General features: G+C 42.3%; 1 protein-coding gene across 3 annotated transcripts in view; it reads right to left on the bottom strand.

Moving 5' to 3' along the window:
* Nucleotides 1-4,416: 4,416 nt before the first annotated feature.
* The window catches only part of LOC307136522 (connector enhancer of kinase suppressor of ras 3-like), a 114,183-nt gene continuing 95,074 nt past the window's right edge, over nucleotides 4,417-23,525 (bottom strand). For 2 of the 3 annotated variants that reach the window (XM_079833634.1, XM_079833636.1), the window contains 8 exons: nucleotides 22,146-22,315; nucleotides 21,842-21,915; nucleotides 21,575-21,646; nucleotides 19,673-19,734; nucleotides 19,458-19,576; nucleotides 17,276-17,627; nucleotides 16,881-17,077; nucleotides 4,417-5,090 (listed from right to left, as the gene is read on the bottom strand). In XM_079833634.1, the coding sequence (XP_079689760.1) occupies nucleotides 4,908-5,090; nucleotides 16,881-17,077; nucleotides 17,276-17,627; nucleotides 19,458-19,576; nucleotides 19,673-19,734; nucleotides 21,575-21,646; nucleotides 21,842-21,915; nucleotides 22,146-22,315 (1,229 nt within the window). In that variant the 3' untranslated portion in view covers nucleotides 4,417-4,907. The remainder of the gene's footprint in view (nucleotides 5,091-16,880; nucleotides 17,078-17,275; nucleotides 17,628-19,457; nucleotides 19,577-19,672; nucleotides 19,735-21,574; nucleotides 21,647-21,841; nucleotides 21,916-22,145; nucleotides 22,316-23,525) is intronic. The other variant, XM_079833635.1, reaches the window with a different exon arrangement.

Consider the following 23,525-nt stretch of genomic DNA (forward strand, 5'->3'; position numbering starts at 1 on the left):
TATTCGAGGTGAAAACAATTTTTACAAATACTGTTCTGTTTCTCGCACAAACCGATCGTTTCGTGTCTTAGGACATCAATGTGTCGTCACGAGCTGCAAGGTTTAATATGGATTTGTCTGTGCATGTTTTTTTTTACTCTCATAGATTTTGTTTCCATTAACATGCATTGTACGACTATCACACTGCAACTGTTGGAGTTAAAAATCTTAATTTGTGTTCTACTGAAGAAACAAAGACACCTACATCTTGGATGCCCTGGGGATAAGCAGATAAACATCAAATTTCCATTTTTGGGTGAACTATCCCTTTAAGTTAAATCCAGGGTTTTACAACTTTGAGTAGCATGTTGCATACTGGCATTAGGTAGTAGTCTTATAGTTTGATAATTAAATAACATTAAATTCAAACAGTTCTAAAGCAGGTTGAACCTTGTATGTGGTTCATTCACTTCATGTTTTTAGAAATTAAAAGCTTAAAGAAGAATCTCTAGTTTTCATACTTTCTCTAGTTTTCTACTTTTACGCTACTTTTACTTTTTTAATACTCAAGTACAATTTTAATGTGGTATTTTTTACTTTTACTCAAGTATGATTCTGGCCAGATACTTTTACTTTTAATTGAGTAAAAATTTCATTCATTACTTGTACTTTCACTTGAGTAACATTTTTGAGTACTTTTTACACCTCTGGTCCCCGATGCGCCACAAGCTGCCCCCGATCAAGCTGGCCTGTAACATATACCCGTGAGTATCAAGGGGGGTACTTATCAGGCTTTGGTGGATTCAGGTTGTAACCAGACCTCCATCCATCAAAGTCTGATTCAACCTAAGGCATTGGTTAATGGCCGCACGGTTAAGGTACGGTGTGTGCACGGGGAAGTGGTGAACTATTGTTGTTAACCGTGGATATTCAATTTCGGGGACAAACGCATAGTGTTGAAGTTGCAGTTAACCCGCACCTCCGGCATCCGCTAATTCTGGGTACCAATTGGCCAGCGTTTAATAAATTGTTGGGGCACTTGTGTGCGGATGCCTCTTGGGGAAAACGTGTAAAGAGGAAGGAGACGGTTGCTCACGTGGGAGAGGTGGATTCGGGACCCGGGAGCTGTTCCGGGGGAACAGAGCGGTCTGGAGGTGCCCATTCTCACAGACTGTGATGACTTCCCTTGATGACTACCCCTGGAGCAGTCCCAGGATGAAACGCTCAAACACGCGTTTAGTCAGGTCCGTTCCATCGACGGCCACCACCTCCACCCTGACCAGCCGCTCTCTTATCCGTATTTTTCTGTTATAAAAGATAGGTTGTATCGGGTGACCCAAGACGCCCAGTCAAAGCAAGATATAACACAGTTGTTGGTGCCTAAAAGCCGCCGGGAAATGCTTTTCCAGGCGGCTCATTCTAATCCAATGGCCGGGCATTTAGGACAAACGGCTACATTAAACCGTCTCATGGCCCGGTTTTTCTGGCCGGGCATTCACGAGAATGTACGCAAGTGGTGTGCGTCTTGTCGTGAATGTCAGTTGGTGAATCCACCGACCAACCCAAAAGCACCATTGTGCCCTCTTCCGTTGATGCAGGTCCCCTTCGAACGAATTGGTGTGGACCTTATCGGGCCATTAGAACGGTTGGCACGGGGACATCGCTTTGCGTTAGTCCTGGTGGACTACGCAACGCGATATCCTGAAGCAGTTCCGCTCCGCACTATTTCAGCGAATCCCAAAAGATAGTTCTCACCGATCAAGGCACGACGTTCATGTCACGGACGATCCGCGAGCTGTACGAGTTATTTGGCATTAAATCGATTCGCACCAGCGTCTATCACCCACAAACAGACGGTCTGGTGGAACGTTTTAATCGCACGTTGAAAGCCATGATTCGTAAGTTCGTTCACGAGGAAGGCAAAAATTGGGATAAATGGTTAGAGCCTCTGTTGTTCGCTGTCCGCGAGGTCCCCCAAGCCTCCACGGGGTTTTCCCCATTCAAGCTTCTCTTTGGTCGCCAGCCTCGGGGGGTGCTGGATGTCCTTAGAGAGGCTTTGGAGGACGGACCTTCTGCGAGTAAAAATGAAATTCAGTATGTCCTGGACCTCAGAACAAAACTCCACACTTTGGGGCGGCTGTCAATGGAGAATTTGTTACAGGCTCAGGACAAACAACGACAGTTGTACAACAGGGGCACTAGACTTAAAAAAAAATAAAATAAAAAAATAAAGTGCTTGTATTACTCCCTACTTCTAGCTCTAAGTTACTCGCAAAGTGGCAAGGGCCCTTTGAGGTCACACGGCGAATTGGCGATCTCAACTATGAGGTCATTCGATCAGATAGGGTCGGGGCACGTCAAATTTACCACCTCAACCTACTAAAGAAATGGTCTGAGGCGGAGTCAGTGATGCTAGCGACGGTAGTGAGCGGAGAGAAGGATCTCGGGACAGAGGCGGTCCAAAAGCCTCAATCTCTTGCTCTGGCCTCTGGGGGAGACCACCTTTCACCCTCGCAGCTCACTGACGTGAAACATTTACAAGCAGAGTTTGCTGATGTGTTCTCGCCCCTACCTGGTCGGACAAACCTCATTCAACACCACGTTGAGACGGAGCCGGGAGTGGTTGTTCGCAGCCGGCCTTATCGCTTGCCTGAACACACAAAAAAAGTGGTTCAGGCTGAATTAGAGGCTATGTTAGACATGGGGGTAATAGAAGAGTACAGCAGTGACTGGGCGAGCCCGATAGTTTTGGTACCTAAACCTGACAGCTCGGTCCGGTTCTGTGTGGACTATCGTAAGGTGAACGCGGTGTCAAAATTCGATGCTTATCCAATGCCGAGGGTTAACGAATTGCTTGATCGGCTAGGGACCGCTCGTTTTTATTCGACACTGGACTTAACAAAGGGATATTGGCAGATCCCCTTGTCTCCCATGTCCAAAGAAAAAACAGCTTTCACCACGCCATTTGGATTACGCCAATTTGTGGTGTATTCTTTTTGGCTTGTTCGGGGCTCCTGCGACCTTCCAGCGTCTGATGGACAGAATTCCCTGGCCGCATGCTGCATATGCCGCTGCCTACTTGGATGATATCATCCGGATGGCTCCCCGGCCTGAGTCGGGCAGTGGAGGTATGTGGCGGACGGGGCGTGGTTTTGCGAGGTCTATAGCGGGAGAGAGAGAGCAGAGCCGAGCGGTCGGTAAGTAGGTCAAGTGCAAATGACGAACACCTGTCTCTGATTGCAGTAATTGGCGTGGAGAGACCGCATATAAGCCGCTGCCGGGAGAGAGATGAGAGAGAGTTGGACTGGGACTGTGCGCACGCTTCCTGCCTGAGGAAAACCGAGTGGAACCAGAGAGATCGACAAGTTTTGAGTGATTTATTGATGTATTTATGCGCCCACGTGCGTTTGTTATGTTTGTATCTGAAAAGTGTGAGCAATAAAAGTCGCAAGTCCCAGTCACGACGACCCTGCCTTCTTCCTTCCTGCACATTATAACAACGAACCGCTTTACATTCACGAATGGACTTATTACACAGGTGGCAACCTATCACACTACCATGCTTGAATTCACTGAGCTCCTGAGAGCGACCCATTCTTTTACAAATGTGTATAGAAGCGTCTGTGTGCTTGATTTTATACACCTGTGGCCATGGAAGTGATTGGAACACCTGAATTCAATTACAAAAAACATGGTTTGGAAGATGGATTTGTGATATACTCGCTCATTATATAAATTAGTCACACTTTATATTTGGTGTCTTTAACTACTATGTACTTACATCAAAAATAAGCAAAACAACACTTTTTTTTCGCCATTGAGGTGTGATACGGGTAAGGTTAGGATATGTTATGGGTAGGTTTAACGGTGTAAGGGAAGGGTCAACAGTGTAATTATAGATGTAATAACAAATGAATTACAGCTGTAATTACATGCAGGTATTTAAAAATTATATAAGTACAATGTAAAAACATGTATGTACACAACAAGTGCATTGTCTCCAATTATTCATTTAAATGTTAGTACATAGTAGTTAATGACACCTAATATAAAGTGGGATGTATACATTTTGAACAAACGTTAGGTTAGTGTAGTTACATAGTGTAGTTACATAGTCTATAATGATTAATGTTTTGAGTTCAATATAAACACAAATTATATTCCTGTAGCTCAGTAGAGCATGAAACTAGCAATGTCAATCTCATGACAATAAAGCTAATAAATGTGATGTACAGTAAACGCAGACATCCTGTTCTGAATAAGTTGTGAATTATCAAGCAATCTTTGATTTATGGAAATAGATATTTTAAATTAATGAACGAATGTTTTGGTTATTCAACAGTCGTGACAATAACACAATAATGTGGATGTACGATAAGATTTGTTATGCTATGAACAGTCCTCAGATATTTGCAATTCAGAAATATGAAGCTGCTTACCAAAACAGTGGCATCATACTTTTAATCAATAAATATATCTAAACAGATGTATTTACAATAATATAAATGAAAGAAAAAACCTGACAAACTATACAGACTGCACATGAAGAGAACTTTCGATTAGTTAACTCATTGTTTGCACTGAATGCAGACTAACAAATATCAACAATAAAAATCACTTTTTGACATGTTTGGTTTTCCATGACATCTAAAATTATTTTAAAGAATGTATCTTAACATCAGTGAGAAACCACAGGTTTAGAAAAAGGTTTAGAAATCCTAAGGTTTAGGATTTTACAACAACTTTACATTTGTAACAAACTGCTTTGACATCAGTAAAAAAAAATAATAAAAAAATGATGACGAGTGAAAGTAATGGTAGTCTTCTCACAAGAGGTTTTTTAATTCTTAAATCAAGATATGGAAATGTACTCCATTTGTGCAATGTGTGTGTTCTGCTGTATACTCTTTCAGTGTGTGTAGAGACGGTTATGTTGAGGGAGGCACAGCTGAGGCACTAGGGGTGTTCAGGGGTTCAGTCTGTAGGGGGTGGTTTAAAGTAATGTCCTGCAGCAGAACTGTGTTGGTCTCTTTCCACTCCCTGAATTTACTTGCAGTGAGAGCGGAGTCAGCCAGTACCTGCTCCAAAGTCAGAAGATCTGCTTCTTTAGCCTAAATCAAAGACAATTGTTTTTTTGTTAAAAATTAGTGGTTAACAATATATTGTATGATATAAAACAGTGTATTGATAGCAAATTGGATGAACACAAAATTGGTAAAATTAATATGAATTACTTTTTACTAAATATTTACTAAAAATTACAAAACAGTGTTGGTAGATTCTAGAATTGACATAGTTCTGCCAAGTGTCAGTAACCTAGAATTTCAAATAATATCTGATTAATTTTCTACCATCATTAAAAACTGTAGGAACTAACGCATAAGACAGCTCTGTAAACAGCAAAGATATGGTGTCAGCAACTGCACTTTTTTCATCTCAAAAGGGCTGTTCACACCAAGCATAAATAATATTTGTTAAATAAAACCTATTCAGATCAAGTTTAGTTGGAAAAGAAATTTGACCAATCAATGAAAGAACCAGCAAGAATCACTACTGAAGATGGAGCTGCTGTTGTTTTTGCATACCATCTTCTTTTAGCACAAGCCTGAAAACGATACTGTACATACAAATTTGCAGTTCATTATCCCTTTTTAGCCTACTACTGGCATAACTCTGGTCTCTTAGTCCTCTAACAATATATGTGCATATTAAATAAAATGGATGGATATAAATAATATAATCACTCCATAAACAAGAAAGAGGTTTATTCCTGCAACAGTACTCTTATATGTGTCCCATGCGCATAAATATTTCTCAAATTGCATCATGTGTATCAAATGTAATTTGATACTTATGACTGATTATGCCCAAACGCCAGTTGCGTTTAGTCTGTGTTTACGGTCAGCATTTAAAATTATATTGTGTTCAGTTCAGTCTTAGAATGTTTCAGCTAGTCCCCGGCTTAAATTGCAAATTCCAATGCTTTCTTTTTAAAATAGGTCTGTAATTATGTTGTATTATGTGATATGTTTTATTTTGTATTATAATACAGTATGTATTATAATTTTATACATATTTTATGTAATATAATATGTTTTATTTGCTTAAACAATTGCGTAAGTAGTGAAACAATACAAACGCAAACGGGGCAAAAAAAGTTTAGAAACATTTTGAGTCCCCCCTCTCTTGACTCACAGTGGTTTGTTCCACCACTCACCTCACCTACACACAAATCCAGTGGAAGTGTACAAAGTTCTTCAGTAATTGTTGAACTCCGGTAAGTAGGCTGTTAAAGTCCTCATGAAATCAAAATCTTCTTATTTAATCGATCTTTGTTAGCACACATTACAGGTCTTAGGGTGAACAGTTAGTCAGTGCAAGTTAATACACAGAAAAAAAATAGTTTGTCGTGGTAATCTTTAATCAAAATCTGATAGTAACTTCCGGTCTGGAATGGCGTTCCCTTTCCGATGACGGCAGTTTGACGGCTTGGGTTTGAATATCCTTAACCACTCCCCTCCAACTGTTATTCTGCTATAAGCGAGAGATGAAGAGGAGGAGTGCTGAAGTAAAACCCTGCCCTCTATTCAATATTCCGTTTCACTTGGAAATACGTCTCAGCACTGAAATAAAATCAGTTGCAACTTCCGGTTCACTGGGACTTTAAGGCATAGGATGATGTTTTTATTTTCTCTTTAATACAGATGATGCTGAGTTATTAATAAATTAGCAATGACAAAAAAATTATGATAACCGATTTATTTTTCCATGAGTCTGATCGATTATAGTTTGGTAGCTTGTTGTAAGTCCCCCACTACAACGATAAGCCTATGTAAACTGATAATAAAATAATATTGTAGAGAGGGTTTTGCTAAATACTATGTGGAAGAAGCAAGATAATTTAATAGTGTGGTAAACCTATGATAACCCACATTTAATATGATAACTGTGTTGTTGGCCAGATAAAAATGACACAAAAAAGGCATAAGATAATTTTTCAGTGCACCAGAACGCCACACATACTGTATCCTTACAAGTAAAATTTTGGCTGTATTATTTGTGTCCCCTTCAAAAATTGCCATTGAGAAATGTAATGTTAATTGTGCCCACTGTTAGATGAAATTTACGCCCATGATAAGTATAAGTATAAGTATAAGTAGGTGAATTGGGACGTATCAAAGGTCTTACTAGGCACACTACAAACTTCCAGGCAGGTGTGTAGAGGCAAGTTGGAGCCAAACTCTTAGGACAGTGTTTGGACACCTGGTATAAAGGGAGCTGTCTTTGCGCGCTTTCTAGGCTATATAAAATACATTCAAAATTTGAATAAAAGTCGACACATAACGCTAATGGATATGATTAGCATTTGGCTTGACTATGTTACCAAACAGCTAATAATGTGTTGCTAATATTACACAAACCCTGTTCCCTTTCGCTATCTCAGGCCCTGTCCACACAAACACGGGTATTTTCAAAACATTCATCCACACGTAAACGCAATATTTCGATACTGAAACCAAACTTTTTTGAAAACTCCTGCAAGTGGTGTCGTGTGGACGGTGAAACCGGAGATTTTGGCTTGTTGCGTCAGAACCGGAACCGGCAAAAAACTTTTTCCAGGCTTCTAATTGGCCAACATGGCTTTATGGTTAGGGTTATTGTAACGATCACCAGCTGGAGTGCCCTTGAGAGCCACCAGAGGGCACTCCACACATAAGACTATATTCACTCACCTACTACATTTCCCATAACTCACTGCCCGGACTCATCATCACTTATCACTGATCACATTCACCTGTACTTCATTTACTGATTGCATTTCACCTGTGTCTCACCATCCTGTTATTTCCTGTCTATTTAAACCTTGGTCATTCATTTACTCACCGCGAAGTCTTGTTTAGTGTTACGCTGCAATTCCGAGCATTCTCCTGTTTTTCTTGTCTGTTGGTTTTGGATATCTTGCCCTGTTCCCTGGATTACTCTCTTGCCTCTGGTCCCTGCCTGTTTTGTTTTTGTTTGTTTGTTTCTTTGTTTGGACTGCCTGTCTGTGTATGACCCCTGCCTGTACTTTGGATTACGCCTCTGGATTGTCCTGTAATAAAGCTGCATTTGGATCCACCTTCTGTCTCGGAGCAGTTCGTAACAGAAGACTTCGCCACTATGAATCCAGCAGCACAGTTAATGCGTCTCCGTCAGGGAGATCGCCCCATCGAGGACTATGTAGAGGACTTCATTGAGCTGGCCCATTTGACTTCAATGGACGAGGTATGCCTCATGATATTTTTCAGAGGAGGACTATCTGAGCCACTCAGTTCTATCATGCCTTTGCATGATCCTAATTGCTCTCTAAAAAAGTATATTGACATTGCATTGCAACTGAGCGGTTCTGCTTTTACAGTGGGTATAATGGAGAAGGATAGTGACATACCCACTGCATCTGCTATGCATGTGTCTTCGGACGACATGGCCACCAGTCCAGTCGGGCCTGCAATTCACGCCAGTCCAGCCGAGCCCGCACTTCACGTCACGTCTGCCGATCCAGAGACAGAGCTCCACGTCACGTCTGCCGATCCAGAGACAGAGCTCCACGTCACTTCTGCCGATCCAGAGACTGAGCTTCACGTCACTTCTGCCGATCCAGAGACAGAGCTTCACGTCACTTCTGTCGATCCAGAGACAGAGCTTCACGTCACTTCTGTCGATCCAGAGACAGAGCTTCACGTCACTTCTGCCGATCCAGAGACAGAGCTTCACGTCACTTCTGCCGATCCAGAGACTGAGCTTCACGTCACTTCTGCCGATCCAGAGACTGAGCTTCACGTCACTTCTGCCGATCCAGAGACAGAGCTTCACGTCACTTCTGCCGATCCAGAGACAGAGCTTCACGTCACTTCTGCCGATCCAGAGACTGAGCTTCACGTCACTTCTGCCGATCCAGAGACAGAGCTTCACGTCACTTCTGCCGATCCAGAGACAGAGCTTCACGTCACTTCTGCCGATCCAGAGACAGAGCTTCACGTCACTTCTGCCGATCCAGAGACAGAGCTTCACGTCACTTCTGCCGATCCAGAGACAGAGCTTCACGTCACTTCTGCCGATCCAGAGACAGAGCTTCACGTCACTTCTGCCGATCCAGAGACTGAGCTTCACGTCACTTCTGCCGATCCAGAGACAGAGCTTCACGTCACTTCTGCCGATCCAGAGACAGAGCTTCACGTCACTTCTGCCGATCCAGAGACAGAGCTTCACGTCACTTCTGCCGATCCAGAGACAGAGCTTCACGTCACTTCTGCCGATCCAGAGACAGAGCTTCACGTCACTTCTGCCGATCCAGAGACAGAGCTTCACGTCACTTCTGCCGATCCAGAGACAGAGCTTCACGTCACTTCTGCCGATCCAGAGACAGAGCTTCACGTCACTTCTGCCGATCCAGAGACAGAGCTTCACGTCACTTCTGCCGATCCAGAGACAGAGCTTCACGTCACTTCTGCCGATCCAGAGACAGAGCTTCACGTCACTTCTGCCGATCCAGAGACAGAGCTTCACGTCACTTCTGCCGATCCAGAGACAGAGCTTCACGTCACTTCTGCCGATCCAGAGACTGAGCTTCACGTCACTTCTGCCGATCCAGAGACTGAGCTTCACGTCACTTCCGCCGAGCCAGTGTCTCCGGACAAGATGGCCGCCGCCGAGCCTGTGTCTTCGGACAAGATGGCCGACTCCACGCCTGTGTCTTCGGACAAGATGGCCGACTCCACGCCTGTGTCTTCGGACAAGATGGCCGACTCCACGCCTGTGTCTCAGGACAAGATGGTCTTCACGGAGCCGGTATCTGTTCCTGAGCCGGTGTCTGTTCCTGACACGGTGTCTGTTCCTGTTCCCGAGCCGGTGTCTGTTCCTGTTTCTGAGCCGGTGTCTGTTCCTGTGCCATGGTCTCCTCCCTGGCCGCCTGAAGGGTCGTCTCCGCCCTGGTCGCCTGCACAGCCTGATCCGCCCTGGTCGCCTGCACAGCCTGATCCGCCCTGGTCGCCTGCACAGCCTGATCCGCCCTGGTCGCCTGCACAGCCTGATCCGCCGTGGCCTCCCAGCTTGCCGCAGTCTCCAGGTCGTCATCCGCTCCACGGGCCTGGCCCTCCATCCCGCCCCCGGGTCCGCCTCCGCTCCTCCTCCCTCCGTGACAGTTTTAGGAGCGACTGAAATCCGCTCCTTAGAGGGGGGGCTATGTAACGATCACCAGCTGGAGTGCCCTTGAGAGCCACCAGAGGGCACTCCACACATAAGACTATATTCACTCACCTACTACATTTCCCATAACTCACTGCCCGGACTCATCATCACTTATCACTGATCACATTCACCTGTACTTCATTTACTGATTGCATTTCACCTGTGTCTCACCATCCTGTTATTTCCTGTCTATTTAAACCTTGGTCATTCATTTACTCACCGCGAAGTTTAGTGTTACGCTGCAATTCCGAGCATTCTCCTGTTTTTCTTGTCTGTTGGTTTTGGATATCTTGCCCTGTTCCCTGGATTACTCTCTTGCCTCTGGTCCCTGCCTGTTTTGTTTTTGTTTCTTTGTTTGGACTGCCTGTCTGTGTATGACCCCTGCCTGTACTTTGGATTACGCCTCTGGATTGTCCTGTAATAAAGCTGCATTTGGATCCACCTTCTGTCTCTGAGCAGTTCGTAACAGTTATATTGCAACCTGTTGATTTGGCATGCTCTTGACAGCGCTTCATAGCGTGGTTTGCCTTTAAATGTGGATTTTTTTAAACGGAGGAGGGGAAATCTCAGTCTATAAAAATACCCGTGTACGTGTGGACTAAGCCTCAGAGTCAGATGGCTGCCTTCTAATAAAATAAGTGAAGTTCACAACGTAATTTCGGGAGGAGTGAATCCATTTAATCTTTCAATTAACTGCCAAAGAATATAAGCAGCCACCTACCTCCTTCTGGCATCAGCTGTTTTTGCATCCCTCCACCTCCCCAACTCCACCAATATAAATTTAGGCATCTCGTTTACCATACTCCTCTTCCTAGCACTAGTGGTCCCTGGGGGGTAAATCTAAGCTTGAGTTGAAGCTGCTTCCTCGAGCCCCTTCACTGCGAACAGCAAGCCAAATACACTTAACCTTATAAGCTAATGAGTATACGGGTAAACGAACATGTGAATGATAAGAAAAGTCCTGCGCCGGACATCGACAGGACCAGTGGCGGCTCCAGACAATTTTGATTGGGGGGCAATGGGGGGTCCTGGTCATTTCAAGGGGGGTCTCATGAAAACCAACAAAAAATACAGTGGACACTGCTAATAACTGCATATTACTGTTACTAAACAACAATAATATAAATTGAACCAAATAACTTTTTCGATTTGGTTGACTGCATTTTTAGTTTGATAATGAATAGACTGTGAAGTTTGGATTTTCCCCTTAGGTCTATAGCAGCGTAACAACTTATAGCCTACTCCTTCATTTATGCCATGGTATTGTAGCTTGTCTATAGGCTACGTGTTGTAGACCTAGCATATTTGAGGTATTTTTTTTATTATAAGTTGTGTATTTGTTTATTATTATTATTAGGCTATATATTACGGTGACGCATTGCTGCCACATACATATCATTTTTTTCACTCAATTATGTCGTAATAACGAGATCTTATGTCGTTAAAACAACATATTTTTCTCGTTAAAACAACATATTTTTCTTGTTAAAACGACATGTGTTGTACAGTGATGTCTACAACATATGCCTGTATCCACATTAGAGAATTCATATAGCCCATGTGCATTTGTCACACTTCCATGTCTGAAAAGCAGAAGCAAGCTCAGCGTAAAATAGGCTCTTCCGCTGCCTGTATCAGTGGCAATGCCCACAGCACGAAAGTGTTGTCATTTATTGATGTAGCCTACAGTTCTTAACAGCCACGGGTAACAGGTGCCATGGACCGCTCATGTTCGCATCAGTGGCATAACTTTAACCTAGAAATCACGGACCCCGGTGCACAAATATCATAGCCTAACTATCTATAATAGGTATACTGTTATATATTGATTGTATGTTATACTGTAATACATATATTTTAGAAATGTATTAAAAAGAGAGACGCTTTCAGCAATACTCAAAGGCCGCGGAAACAGGCCATTTTGCTTTTTATTTATTAAATATAGGCTACAGGCATTTAGTTTATGAAACCTTGATCAAAATTAAAATACAATTTATAGAAAATGAAATTCACTTTAAAGAAATGATTTCTGCAAAACAACACTCATGTCACTCATGTCACTTATGTCAAACAAAAATCATGTCTGACCCCATGTCTCCAGGCATATTGCAGGTCTATATCTCAGGCTACTCATGCCGACGAAAGCGCCCGCGAATTCTTTAATATTTATCATTTTTGCAGGGTTTTTTTACCACTTCGTTATTTTGGCTCGGAATTTCGTTTGTTGGAAATATGAACTGAATAAAAAGTAAATTTGAAATTAAAACCTTTGGGTTTAATAAACAAAATACATTTTTGAAGCGTTTGGAGTGGAGTAGGCTACATGCAAAACGTAGCCTATTTAGATTCATAGTTAAGCTATATGTTTAAATATTAGCCTATTATATTATTGTTTTAATTTCAAATGTTGATGATGAAAAGCGAGCAGCATGAGTAAGATAGGCTATAAGACGCGCAATATGTCTGGAGACATGGAGTGGGGTCAGACTTGATTTTTATAGAGTGTTTTTTTGCAGAAATAATTTCTTTAAAGTGAATTTCGTTTTCTATAAATTGTATTTTAATTTTGATCAAGGTTTCATCCACTAAATGGCTGTATATTTAATAAATAAGAAGCAAACCAAGATCGTCGGGAATGTATTGACGTGTACGAACCCACTGGCCTGTTTCCGCGGCTTTTGAGTAGTCTAAGCCCGTCTTTCTGTTTTTAATACATTTTTTGAATATATGTCTTAATTACAGTAGGCCTATAGATAGGCTGGTTATGATTTTTGTGGCTGCACCAGGATCCGCCATAAGTTACGGCTCTCTGCAAGGCGCAGCGACGTTCATGGGGCGTCGCAGTGAATCTTATGTTTATAAATATTTTTATATGTCAAATAAATTATTAATTATTATTTTTCTGCGTAGTTTGAAGAGAGACGTTTTTAAATCTTTATCCCGGATATATATTTTTTAATCAGGAGGAGGGTGGGGGGGTCAAATGGGGGGTCAAGCTGTTTTTTAGTAGGGTCTTGAGACTCCCCAAGACTGTCCGCCGCCGGTGGACAAGACTGGTTGGTTACCAGTTTGTGAAGGTAGGAGAGTTTCTAGCAGCATTTTTAAGAGGCATTTTTCTTTTTCTTTGATGCACTGCAGTTTTAAGGAGCAAATACTCAGCAATGGTGTTGACTTCTGAATTTGCACATGATTTGTCTTAAAGCATATTAAAAACACCACATATAAACAACATAAAAAACTTTCATATCTTTTAAAATGTAATTTATTCCTGTGATCAAAGCTGCACTTTCAGCATCATTACTCTTGACTTCAGTGTCACATGATCCTTCAGAAATCATTCTAATATGCAGATTTGTATTTCAGTTATTACTGTTGCTCAATTAGTGTCGATGTTGAAAACAGTTTTTGCTGCTTCGTACTGGAACTAGAAACGAAGCATGCAAGGCTTCACCGTCACACAAACAAAAGGGTTAACCCATTTGCTCAGCAACTGTGTTTTTTTGGTGTTTGTTGTGGTAGTGTGAAATGCATGGCCTAGAAGTCAGAAATGTTAGATGGATGATAATACTGCTTTACAGATCAGGTCAAGGTAAATTTAATGCGACCTCATGCTTAGTACACACGCTTGGTGCTATATGTTTCGGTCTTGGTCAGGGCTAGCCTGGCTCCGCCCTCCTACGTACTTCCGCTCAATTTTCATTTTCCTTCAGTACTACGTCTGGGACTGCGGTGTATCCTTAGGTTTTCCCCCGAACAATTTTTTACCGGTCCAATCAGCGAACAGAGGGAGTGGCTGAGAGCGATGACGTTGATGTTGTGCGCTAGTTTGAGTTGTAGTTCAGTAATGGCGGCGGTGAAAGATGCGAGTGTGTGGCAGCGCTGACGAATGTCCAGAAGTTAAAAGTGTGGCGAGGTGGACGAGCGAGCGACACCGGTGTGCGTGATTGAGACACACCGATCTCGAGTCCTCTCATGGGGGAGCACGGAGGCATATAAGGACGAGCGACACCGGTGAGAGAGGACCAGGCCTGGATTTTAAGTTGGGTTTTGTTATGTTTGTGCGCGGCAGTCGTCCGTGAGGGGCTGCCGCTTTTACTTTCATTTTGTGTTTATTATTTGATTAAAAGTTGTTAAACGTTCGCCGGTTACCGCCTCCTTCTTCCCTGAACAAACGAACTCCCGTTACACGGAGCAAGAACAATCACTGCTGTACTGCTGATGTTGTGGTCCGGGAAAAGTCTTTTCCAGCTCGCTCCGTTAGTGGTGAAGGAGTTGCTGAAGCCGTCCGTCTCCCACCACCCGCGAGAAAAACCCAGGCTGAATTATCGACTTTTGACAAACACCAAGGTCGTGTGGTAATGTAATTGCTGTCCGAATCCACATCTGAGTTTTCAAGAATATATCACTTCAAAACTCACTGTTTATATCCTTTATAGACCCTTTCAGAGCACTGCGCGATTGCGTGAGCTGTAATTTGCATTTCTAGACTTGTATTTCTTTAAATACTGGCAAGTGTTTACAAGAGCAAAATATTTCACCACCACTCAAAAAATAAAAGAAGAAAAGCACGTAAACATTTGAATTGGGCTGTTATTCACGGCAGCATTTATTCTTATCATACTAAGCATATGACATTTTATTGACAGCATACAATCATGTTATGATTGCACGAGATATGCACCACGAGAGCAGCGCGTTCAGATCACAAAACTCTCCTCTCCACCGTGAATAAATAACAATCCGAATGTACTAATGCACGAGGTTTTATCACTGACACTGAGGTGGTGTGCTCAGTTAATGTGAGAATCAAAGGCGAACGGCGCGTGACATACGTCACGACCAAACGTTAGTGATTGGTTAGGCAGATCCAGAGTGACTCTTGGCAGATCCAATAGTTTTAAACTTCAACAGAGAACCCGCCTTCAAGGAAGTAAACGCTTGTCAATGGAGAGTGGCCAGACTCTATGTACAAATGAAATGTACAAGAGTCTGGTAAAACCAGGCTAGGTCAGGGCTGGACTGGGGCTAAAATTCGGCCCTGGCAAATCCAGCCCATCCGGCCCATGAGTCCCTCTTGAATGTTTTAACTGGGGGTTAGGGCCTTAAATTGGAGTAATTAAATAAATCTAGGACAGGGACAACTAATGATGGATATTATCGAATTTACTGCAAATGCAGATAACAAACGTAATATTGCACTTTTGTCACACAGAAATGCACTTGACAGTAAACCACTGATTTTGAGCTAGGATACATTAAAGTGAATTTACTGCTTTTAAAATCTGTCATAATTTACTCACTCTCATGTCGTTCCAAACCTGTATGACTTTCTCTCTTCCGTGAAACATAAAAGAAGATATTTTGAAGATGGTTTGTAACAAAGCAGATAGAGCAACTATTGACTACCATAGTATTTTTTTTCCTACTATGCTAGTCAATGGTTGCTCTATCTGCTTTGTTACAAACATTCTTCAAAATATCTTCTTTTGTGTTCAGCAGAACAAAGAAACTCATACAGGTTTGGAACAACTTGAGGGTGAGTAAATGATGACAGAATTTTCATTTTTGGGTGAACTATCCCTTTAATGCATGGGATCCAGGCTTTAAAGCTGTTTTGTTGAATTATAATTTAATTACTCTACACTCTAAAAAAAAAAAAAAGGTTCTATATGGCACCAAAAATGGTTCTTGGCTCGTAATCATAAGGGAACCTTTTTTAGTGCTATAGCACCAATTTTGGTGCTTCAGTGGTTCTTCAGCGGTTCTTCACTGGTTCTATATAGCACCTTAGTCAAAGAACTGGTGAATAACCGCTGAAGAACCACTGAAGAACCACTCAAGCACCAAAATTGGTGCTATATAGCACTAAAAAAGGTTCCCTTATGATTACGAGCCAAGAACCATTTTTGGTGCCACATAGAACCTTTTTTTTTTTTTAGCGTGTAATGACATTTTAACTGAGTTTAACTGTAGGTCAGTTTCATTCAACTGTATGGTAGTCACAGGTAAAACCATGCTCCTCATTGCCATAGGTAAATAAATAAATAAATGATAAAAAACTATTGAATTTGGTTGTGCTAGAGTGACAAGTTTGTAGTTGTGTGTATTGCTGTTTTCCAATATACCTCGTGATGTATTTACATGGTCGCGGCTGTTTTCAGCTGATTCACCACAGAACCTTTAATGTTCCCATATCACACGATTGTATAAAACAACATTCGGAGTCAAAGTGCCGGTTCATCACTTCATAGAGCAGCAGAAACGCAGCGCACGTTCGTCGGCAGCAGCGCTGTTGCGCGGATATTCGCCTTTTGCAGTTTCATGCGCCTAATATGGACACAGTCTATGGAGGAGGGAAGGTCTCTCTCGCTTTGGCCTGTCAATTCAGAAGACAAACCAATGGGCTGCTGTCCCTGCATGATGGGCCAGTCCATGGCAAAAAATTAAATAAATAAATAACCTTGTAGGCTATCGGCCCCAAAGTGCGTCGGCCCACCGGGAAAATGCCCGGTATGCCAGATTACCAGTCCAGCCCTGGTCTTGGTGTGCATAGACCTTTCATTGCTGATTTGTTTAACAGTTGATGTGAATATGCCTTAATACTTACAGATAAAATTGTAAGATTTGAAGAAGAAGGTTTTTCATCTTAGAAAAGGTTTATCTGAACGTCTAACCTTTAGAGTGCTGTTGAGGGTTCTGATGAGATGTATCTTCTCATTGAGCATCTGGTTTTTGCAACGCTTTATAAAGGAGGTTCGTAATTCCCATTTTGACGATGGCTTCCGCTCGCCCGTTGGAGACAGGCTTGCTCTTTTCAAATGCAAGTACAATCTTTCCATCTCATCATCAGTTCCTTCCTGTCCATCTAGAGCTATTAAAACAATTATAACTTTTATAGCAAGAATTATGTTTAAACCTGAGCAATTAAACTTCTGTGAACGTTTTTATTATTGATAAAAAAAACTAACAATTCTAATATGCTGATCAATAGTCATGACACTGGCTGAACAATGTCATTTCCTATCATAAATCTATTTATGATGTTAAATTGGTTCCCCAACTTGCTTACTTTCAGGTCTGGTGTCATTTGAGGTCAGCAGTGTTTCTGGTTCCTCTGGCTCTGTGGATATTGCCGTAGGTGTTGTTCTTGATGAGCATCCAAAGAGGCCTTGAGATGAAGCAGTGATTTCACTGCATTGCGAGGTTTCCTTTATTGTGGGGTTCACTGTATGGACCACAGCAGAGCAGACCACTGTTTCCCCAGCAGTAGGTGTGGCCTGGGAGACAAGGTCTAGCCAAGAGCGTCTATGCTTTGCCAGAGAGGAGGCAGAGCTGTTGGAGTTCATTGTGCTGACGGGAGAGGATAGGGTTCCAGTGGCTTCACTAGGAACGGGGGAGGAATATGGAGGAGGGAGGCTTTCCTAAATGCAAAAGTGAGACAGGGTGATGCAGAGTGAGACAGGGACAGTGGCATACTCTATTATAATAAATGTCTGGTGCAAATGTCTTCAAACATAGTTCTTCTAGATCAGGGGTGTCCAATCCTGCTCCTGGAGGGCCACTTAACTGCAGAGTTTAGCTCCAACACACCTGCCTGGGGGTTGGTGATCCTAAAGACCTTCACATGTGTTTAATTAGAGCTATAGCTAAACTCTGGGTGCTTCTCAATAGAGGGTATGCATGTGACATCACCGCCACTCGGAGTGACTGCGTTAACACCCACTGAGTGGCAAAAAGTGTGCAATTCGTTTTCAGTATGAATGCCGCAAGAAACACACAAAACACAACTAAAACAGGAAAGAGCTTTGAGATTGACTGTACAAATAGATTTGACAAGATATCTGAGGTATATTTTTTACAGACTGCCAAAAGCTACAGAAAAGAGAAGCAAATGGATTGCAGCAATTCACAGAAACAACTGAACTCCAGGCAGCAAAACATGGATTTGCAGTTATCATTTTGTGTCAAGATGTTGAATTTTGGGGTAAAATCATACCCTATATATAGTATTGTTATATATTGAATTGACAACTCATCAGTTAAATATTTACCATCTTATACTCTGGGCTGGACGAAATGACTAACGTTAAAGATCCACTTTTGCGACACGACCTCAAGTTTACCGCTATGGGTGTGGTTTTGAGTCAGTGGGGAATGGTGTGTCAAAGGACCTACGAGATACTTCCCCCAGTCTCCATGTGCTCCACTTCTATTGGATAGTCACGTCGCATTCAATGGATTAATTTGCATAAAGATGGGCATCGGCCAGCTTTTTGACGCACAGCATTTTTTCAAATGCAGCGTCACCTTCCTGGGATGCTTTGCGGGCGCGTTAAAGTTGCTTGACATCTCTGGCTTGGCGTGCTCAGTTGGGGACACTCAATTTTTCAACTAAACATTGAAATAAATTAATAAACTAAATTAACCATATAAACTAAATTACTGATCTAATTATTGATCTAAAACCCACACTGTCACTGTATGATAATTGAAATGAACTGATGACATCAGCGTTTTCTCCAGAATGGCTATACAGCTGAATAAAATTATGCTGCATTATTTTCCTGTTTAACACTGTAAAGCTGCTTTGAAACAATCTACATTGTTAAAAGCACTATATAAATAAAGTTGACTTGACTTGACTTGACTTGACATCACCCATAGGAATAAAGTGGTGTGCGGCGCGACAGAAGTATTGCACGGACAAGTGGATCCGTACCGTTAGATTTAGACCTACCTATATTGTATTTATGTAAAGAGTTCACAAGTAAATTTGCTTTATGTATTTCCGTTGAAATTAAGCTCATGTAAATGTCAGGAAACACGGTTCCTGGCTTCTTGCCAATATCCATGGGTCACTGTCGAACACAACACAATCGAGGAACACAATCAAGTCCAACCTTTAGTTTAAACTGATAAGTGTTTGTTTTACTCACATTTTCCCTTATTAAATCCAGTCATGCAACAGCACTTTTGCCACTCAGTCTGGCTGAGGGGGTGTTTTCCATCAGGGATGTCAATGCATACCCTCTATACTCAAATTGATGTTTCCTCGTTTCCTCGCGCCTACGTCCTCCAGCCTGTGACTTAGTTTTATAATGCCCCTTTTCTATTCTCATAATAGTAGTGAATATTACCTTTAACCACAGTGATGGTGACTAAAGTAAATATTATAGATGGTGAATTTCATTACACAAGTCTTATCACAAGTGATATTATTTAATGAACAAGTCCAATCGAGGTAAACTTGCCTGGTTTGCAGTAGCCGAGGGACTATTCACAATTGCTACAGCTCGGGTGTGGTGCTCAGAATATGGTGGAGGTGGTGTGTCGGTGGACTCCTCATGATCACTGGCCTCACTGTAGCATTCTGTGCAGGAGAAAAACAGAGATGCAAAAAATACATGTAAATAAATAGATTAATATTCTAAGGAATACTTGTAACACTAGTAGACCTACAACTTACCAGCTGTATGACCCTCTGTGGGTTCATACTGAATAGATGCCAAACCAAGTTTATTTAACCATCTGAAATAAAACAATACAATAAATCACCAACAATGACACACAGAACAGTCAAAATGAATGTGTTTTTCCAAGCAATTAATAAAATCTAACACAATTCTTTTAATAAATTAAACATTTGATTTGAAGTTTCCTTCAGTTTTAACCTCCTTCATCTTCCTTCACCTTCAACCACATGCCTTCTCTGGAAAAAAACAACAACAACCCCCAAAGACAGGTCTGCCAACTCAATGTCAGCAAACCCAAACACGCAAAATGACTGAGAGTAGCTTTAGCTTCTGGTAGGGTCTTACTTGGTAAATTGGTCCCAGGTGAGAGGCCAGACAAAGAGTTATTCAATGTCCCTTGAAAGTGATTTGATAAAAGAGAAAAAGACCATGACCAGAAGTGGGACACCGGGGCCTTCTCCTGGAGCCAGATATGGGAAAGGAGCTCACAGGCGAGCACCTGGCGGCCGGGCTCTGACACATGGGGCCAAGTCAGGCTCAGTGGGACGTTCTGCTTGTGGGCTCACCACCTGCAAGGAGAATCTTAGTGGTCCCATGCACACAGGAAACTGTAACATCAGCTAGATATAGTCAGCCTCACCTCCACACAAAGCTCAAATTCCTATAAAGAGTTTGGACTCTATAGAGTCACCCAGGGTGAGAAACAAGACCCGGACTCATGGTTTCATGTGCCAACTTTGTGATGATATAGTGAAAGACTCTGGCTGTGTTCTGTGTTTACATTATGTTCTTCTAGAGGAAGTATGGCGACACAGAGTCTGAGTGGGTCCTGTTCAAAACTTCCATAAAGGAATAGGCTGCTTTGAGCTGTGATTGGAAGGTTGTTAATCTGGCAGCAACCCAAGGAGAAGCCATGGAGAAGGACTTTCGGTTGGCCTCAAAGATGTTGTAGCAAATTGCTTAGTTGAGGGAAGCATTGCCTGATGCAGGCAGTTGTAAATCGGGTAGTGAACTTGGTAACCTTACCTGGTGATAAATTCTGGAGGTGGAAGGAACACATTTGAGGATCTTCTGACCCTGAGGACATGCCCTCAAAAGAAGGCAGAGTCATCACCCATTTTTTCTAGTGGAAGCCACTGAGATAGTCAAAAAGTTCAGAAGTGGCCAGGAGTGGACGAGATTCAATATACTGAAGATACTGAAAGCCCTGGCTGGGGTCAGGGCAGTGCCTGGAGATTGGAAGACAGGTGTGGTGGTTCCCGTATTTAAGAAAGGAAACCGGAGGGTGTGTTCTAACTATGAGGCATCACACTTCTCAGCCAACCTGTGAAAGCCTGGTTGCAAGCAGAGTGCTAGAAAGGAGAATCCATCCAATCGTCAAACCTCACATGGAGGAGGAACAATGCGGATTCCATCCTGGACATGGAACCACGGACCAGCTTTTTACCCTAGCAAGGAATCTGGAGGGGGCATGGAAGTTTGCTTATTGACTCTACATGTTTTTTGGACTTTAAGGCCATGTTTTAAGGGTGTTTTGTGGGGGCCAATAAGGGAGTATGGTGTACCAGGGCCACTTATGGGTACCATCTGGCCCTACTAAAACTACTGCCACTGCGACCCTATCCCGGATAAGTGGCTGGAGAATGGATGGATCAGAGCATGCTACACATTTAACAAACATGGTAATAATATAACACATTTATTCTTGAGACATCTACACAAATTGAAAAACTGAATAATTACACCTATCATTGTTTTTTCCTTAAAAGGGAACTGAATGTGTTAATCTATATCAGTAGTTTATACAAAACATTACTGTAACACTATAAATACCACCATGGATGTTACTAAAATAATAGTTTTTTTTTTCCAAACTGTTGTGTCAATGGGCTTACAATTTCATGTCCTCATTGCTGTCAGCTGCAAAGTAAAACATCATGACTTTGGGGTGACAAGCTTTGATCGCACTGTGAGAAACAAACAACAAAAAAGAATGTAAAGGGTTGTTCAGTTGAAACATATATTATAATCATCATGATGATGAAACAGTGGAGGAAAGAAGCATATTATATTCTACTTAGAGGTCCTTTCATTTGGAAAACAAATTTTCAGCAATTAAAGAGATGCAGTTGAAAATGAACAGAAATGACAATGCCACTTACTATTTTTTCTTACACTCCATTGCTCTGTCAATTACAAAATCAGTCAAATTTATGAAGCCTTCTGCTTTTTCAGCCTTTGAAAAAACACAAAACAAAATGTGCTTGTATTTGCTTGCTTGCATTATTATCAAGGCAGAGAAAAACAATTACATTTAAATGCTGTTTATTTATTTATTTTTTACCAAGATCAATCCTAAAATATCTAAGAAAATATGCAGTGGGACCTTAATAAATAATGTACAATTAATAGAGAAAACAATAGCGTGATAAGAGAAAGGCACATCAATGGCATTCAAATACTCACCACTGGATTTGTGTACCAGTACAGAGAGGTTTTCTTTAGCACAAACCAATACTTTTTCCACTTAATACCAAGAAATCCTTTCCCCTCTTTCTTCCTATAGAGCCAGCCCTCATAGTCCACTGGGTCCAGATCTTTCACTGAAACTCTCCTTCTGCTCATTCTTAGACTGCCTATTATAACACATGTACAAATGCCACAATAAAACAGAAATGATGACACAGGAAAACACTTGGGGTTACTTGACTGTAACCCTGTTCCCTGATAAAGCGGAACGAGATGCTGCATAAGCTTATGCAAATGGGGATGTCTTTGACATAACCAGTAGTGAAAATAGTGTGAAAACACGTCAATGAAATTGACCCGGGAGGTATTTATAGCCTCGGCTGGTGACGTCATAGGCGCACCTGCTGCACGAGGCTATAAATAGATGAGCTTCAGCTGGAGCAAACCAGATCTTCTTTGTTTGAAGACCAGTCCTGAAGCATCATCAGCACGGCCTAGCAATGCAGCATCTCGTTCCGCTTTATCAGGGAACAGGGTTACAGTCAAGTAACCCCAAGTGTTCCCTTTCAAAAGCTACACTCAATGCTGCATAAGCTTATGCAAATGGGAACGAGAATACCCACGCCGCCGTGCTTGATGGTGCCTGGACCCCTTACGGTTGTGTAGGTGTGCACAAGAACGCAAGAAGCCTCGGCATTAGCCTGTGATATCGACTCAAGGACATGAGAGCCCGGAGTGGCATGAGCATCCAAGCTATAAAGTCTTATGAATGTGTGCGGAGAGGACCAACCTGCCGCATCACAAACACTTTGTAAGGGAGCACCCCTTGCTAACACAGTAGAAGAGGCGACTCCCCTGGTGGAGTGAGCCCTTAATCCTATAGGCGAAGCTTGACCACGCGCCTCATAGGCAAGAGCAGTAGCATCCCTGACCCAATGTGACATTGTTTGGTGGAGGCAGAACCTCTGTTACGGCCCCCATGGCAAACAAACAGTTGCTCTGACTTACGCCACTGGCTAGTGCGGTGGACGTAGGCCTGAAGAGCATGGACTGGACACAGTCCAGTGATCCGGCGTTGTGAACGGCAGAGGGCAGAAGGTTTCAAGAGTGACAGAATGTACAGTCGACAAAGGAACCATAGGCAGGTAGTCAGGGTGGGGATGCAAAATCACTTTCACCAAACCTGGGGCAAAATCTAAGCAGAATGGCGATATTGACAGAGCCTGCATGTCCCCAATTCTTTACAGAGAAGTTATAGCCATAAGAAAAACCATCTTTAGAGTCAGAAGTTTGTCAGACGCTGATTCTAGAGGTTAAAAGGGGGTCTCAACCAGACCCTCGAGGGCTAAAACTAAGTCCCATGAAGGGATCTTGGCT

Source organism: Gobio gobio, assembly GCF_949357685.1.
Source record: "Gobio gobio genome assembly, chromosome: 13".
Lineage (NCBI taxonomy): Eukaryota > Metazoa > Chordata > Actinopteri > Cypriniformes > Gobionidae > Gobio > Gobio gobio.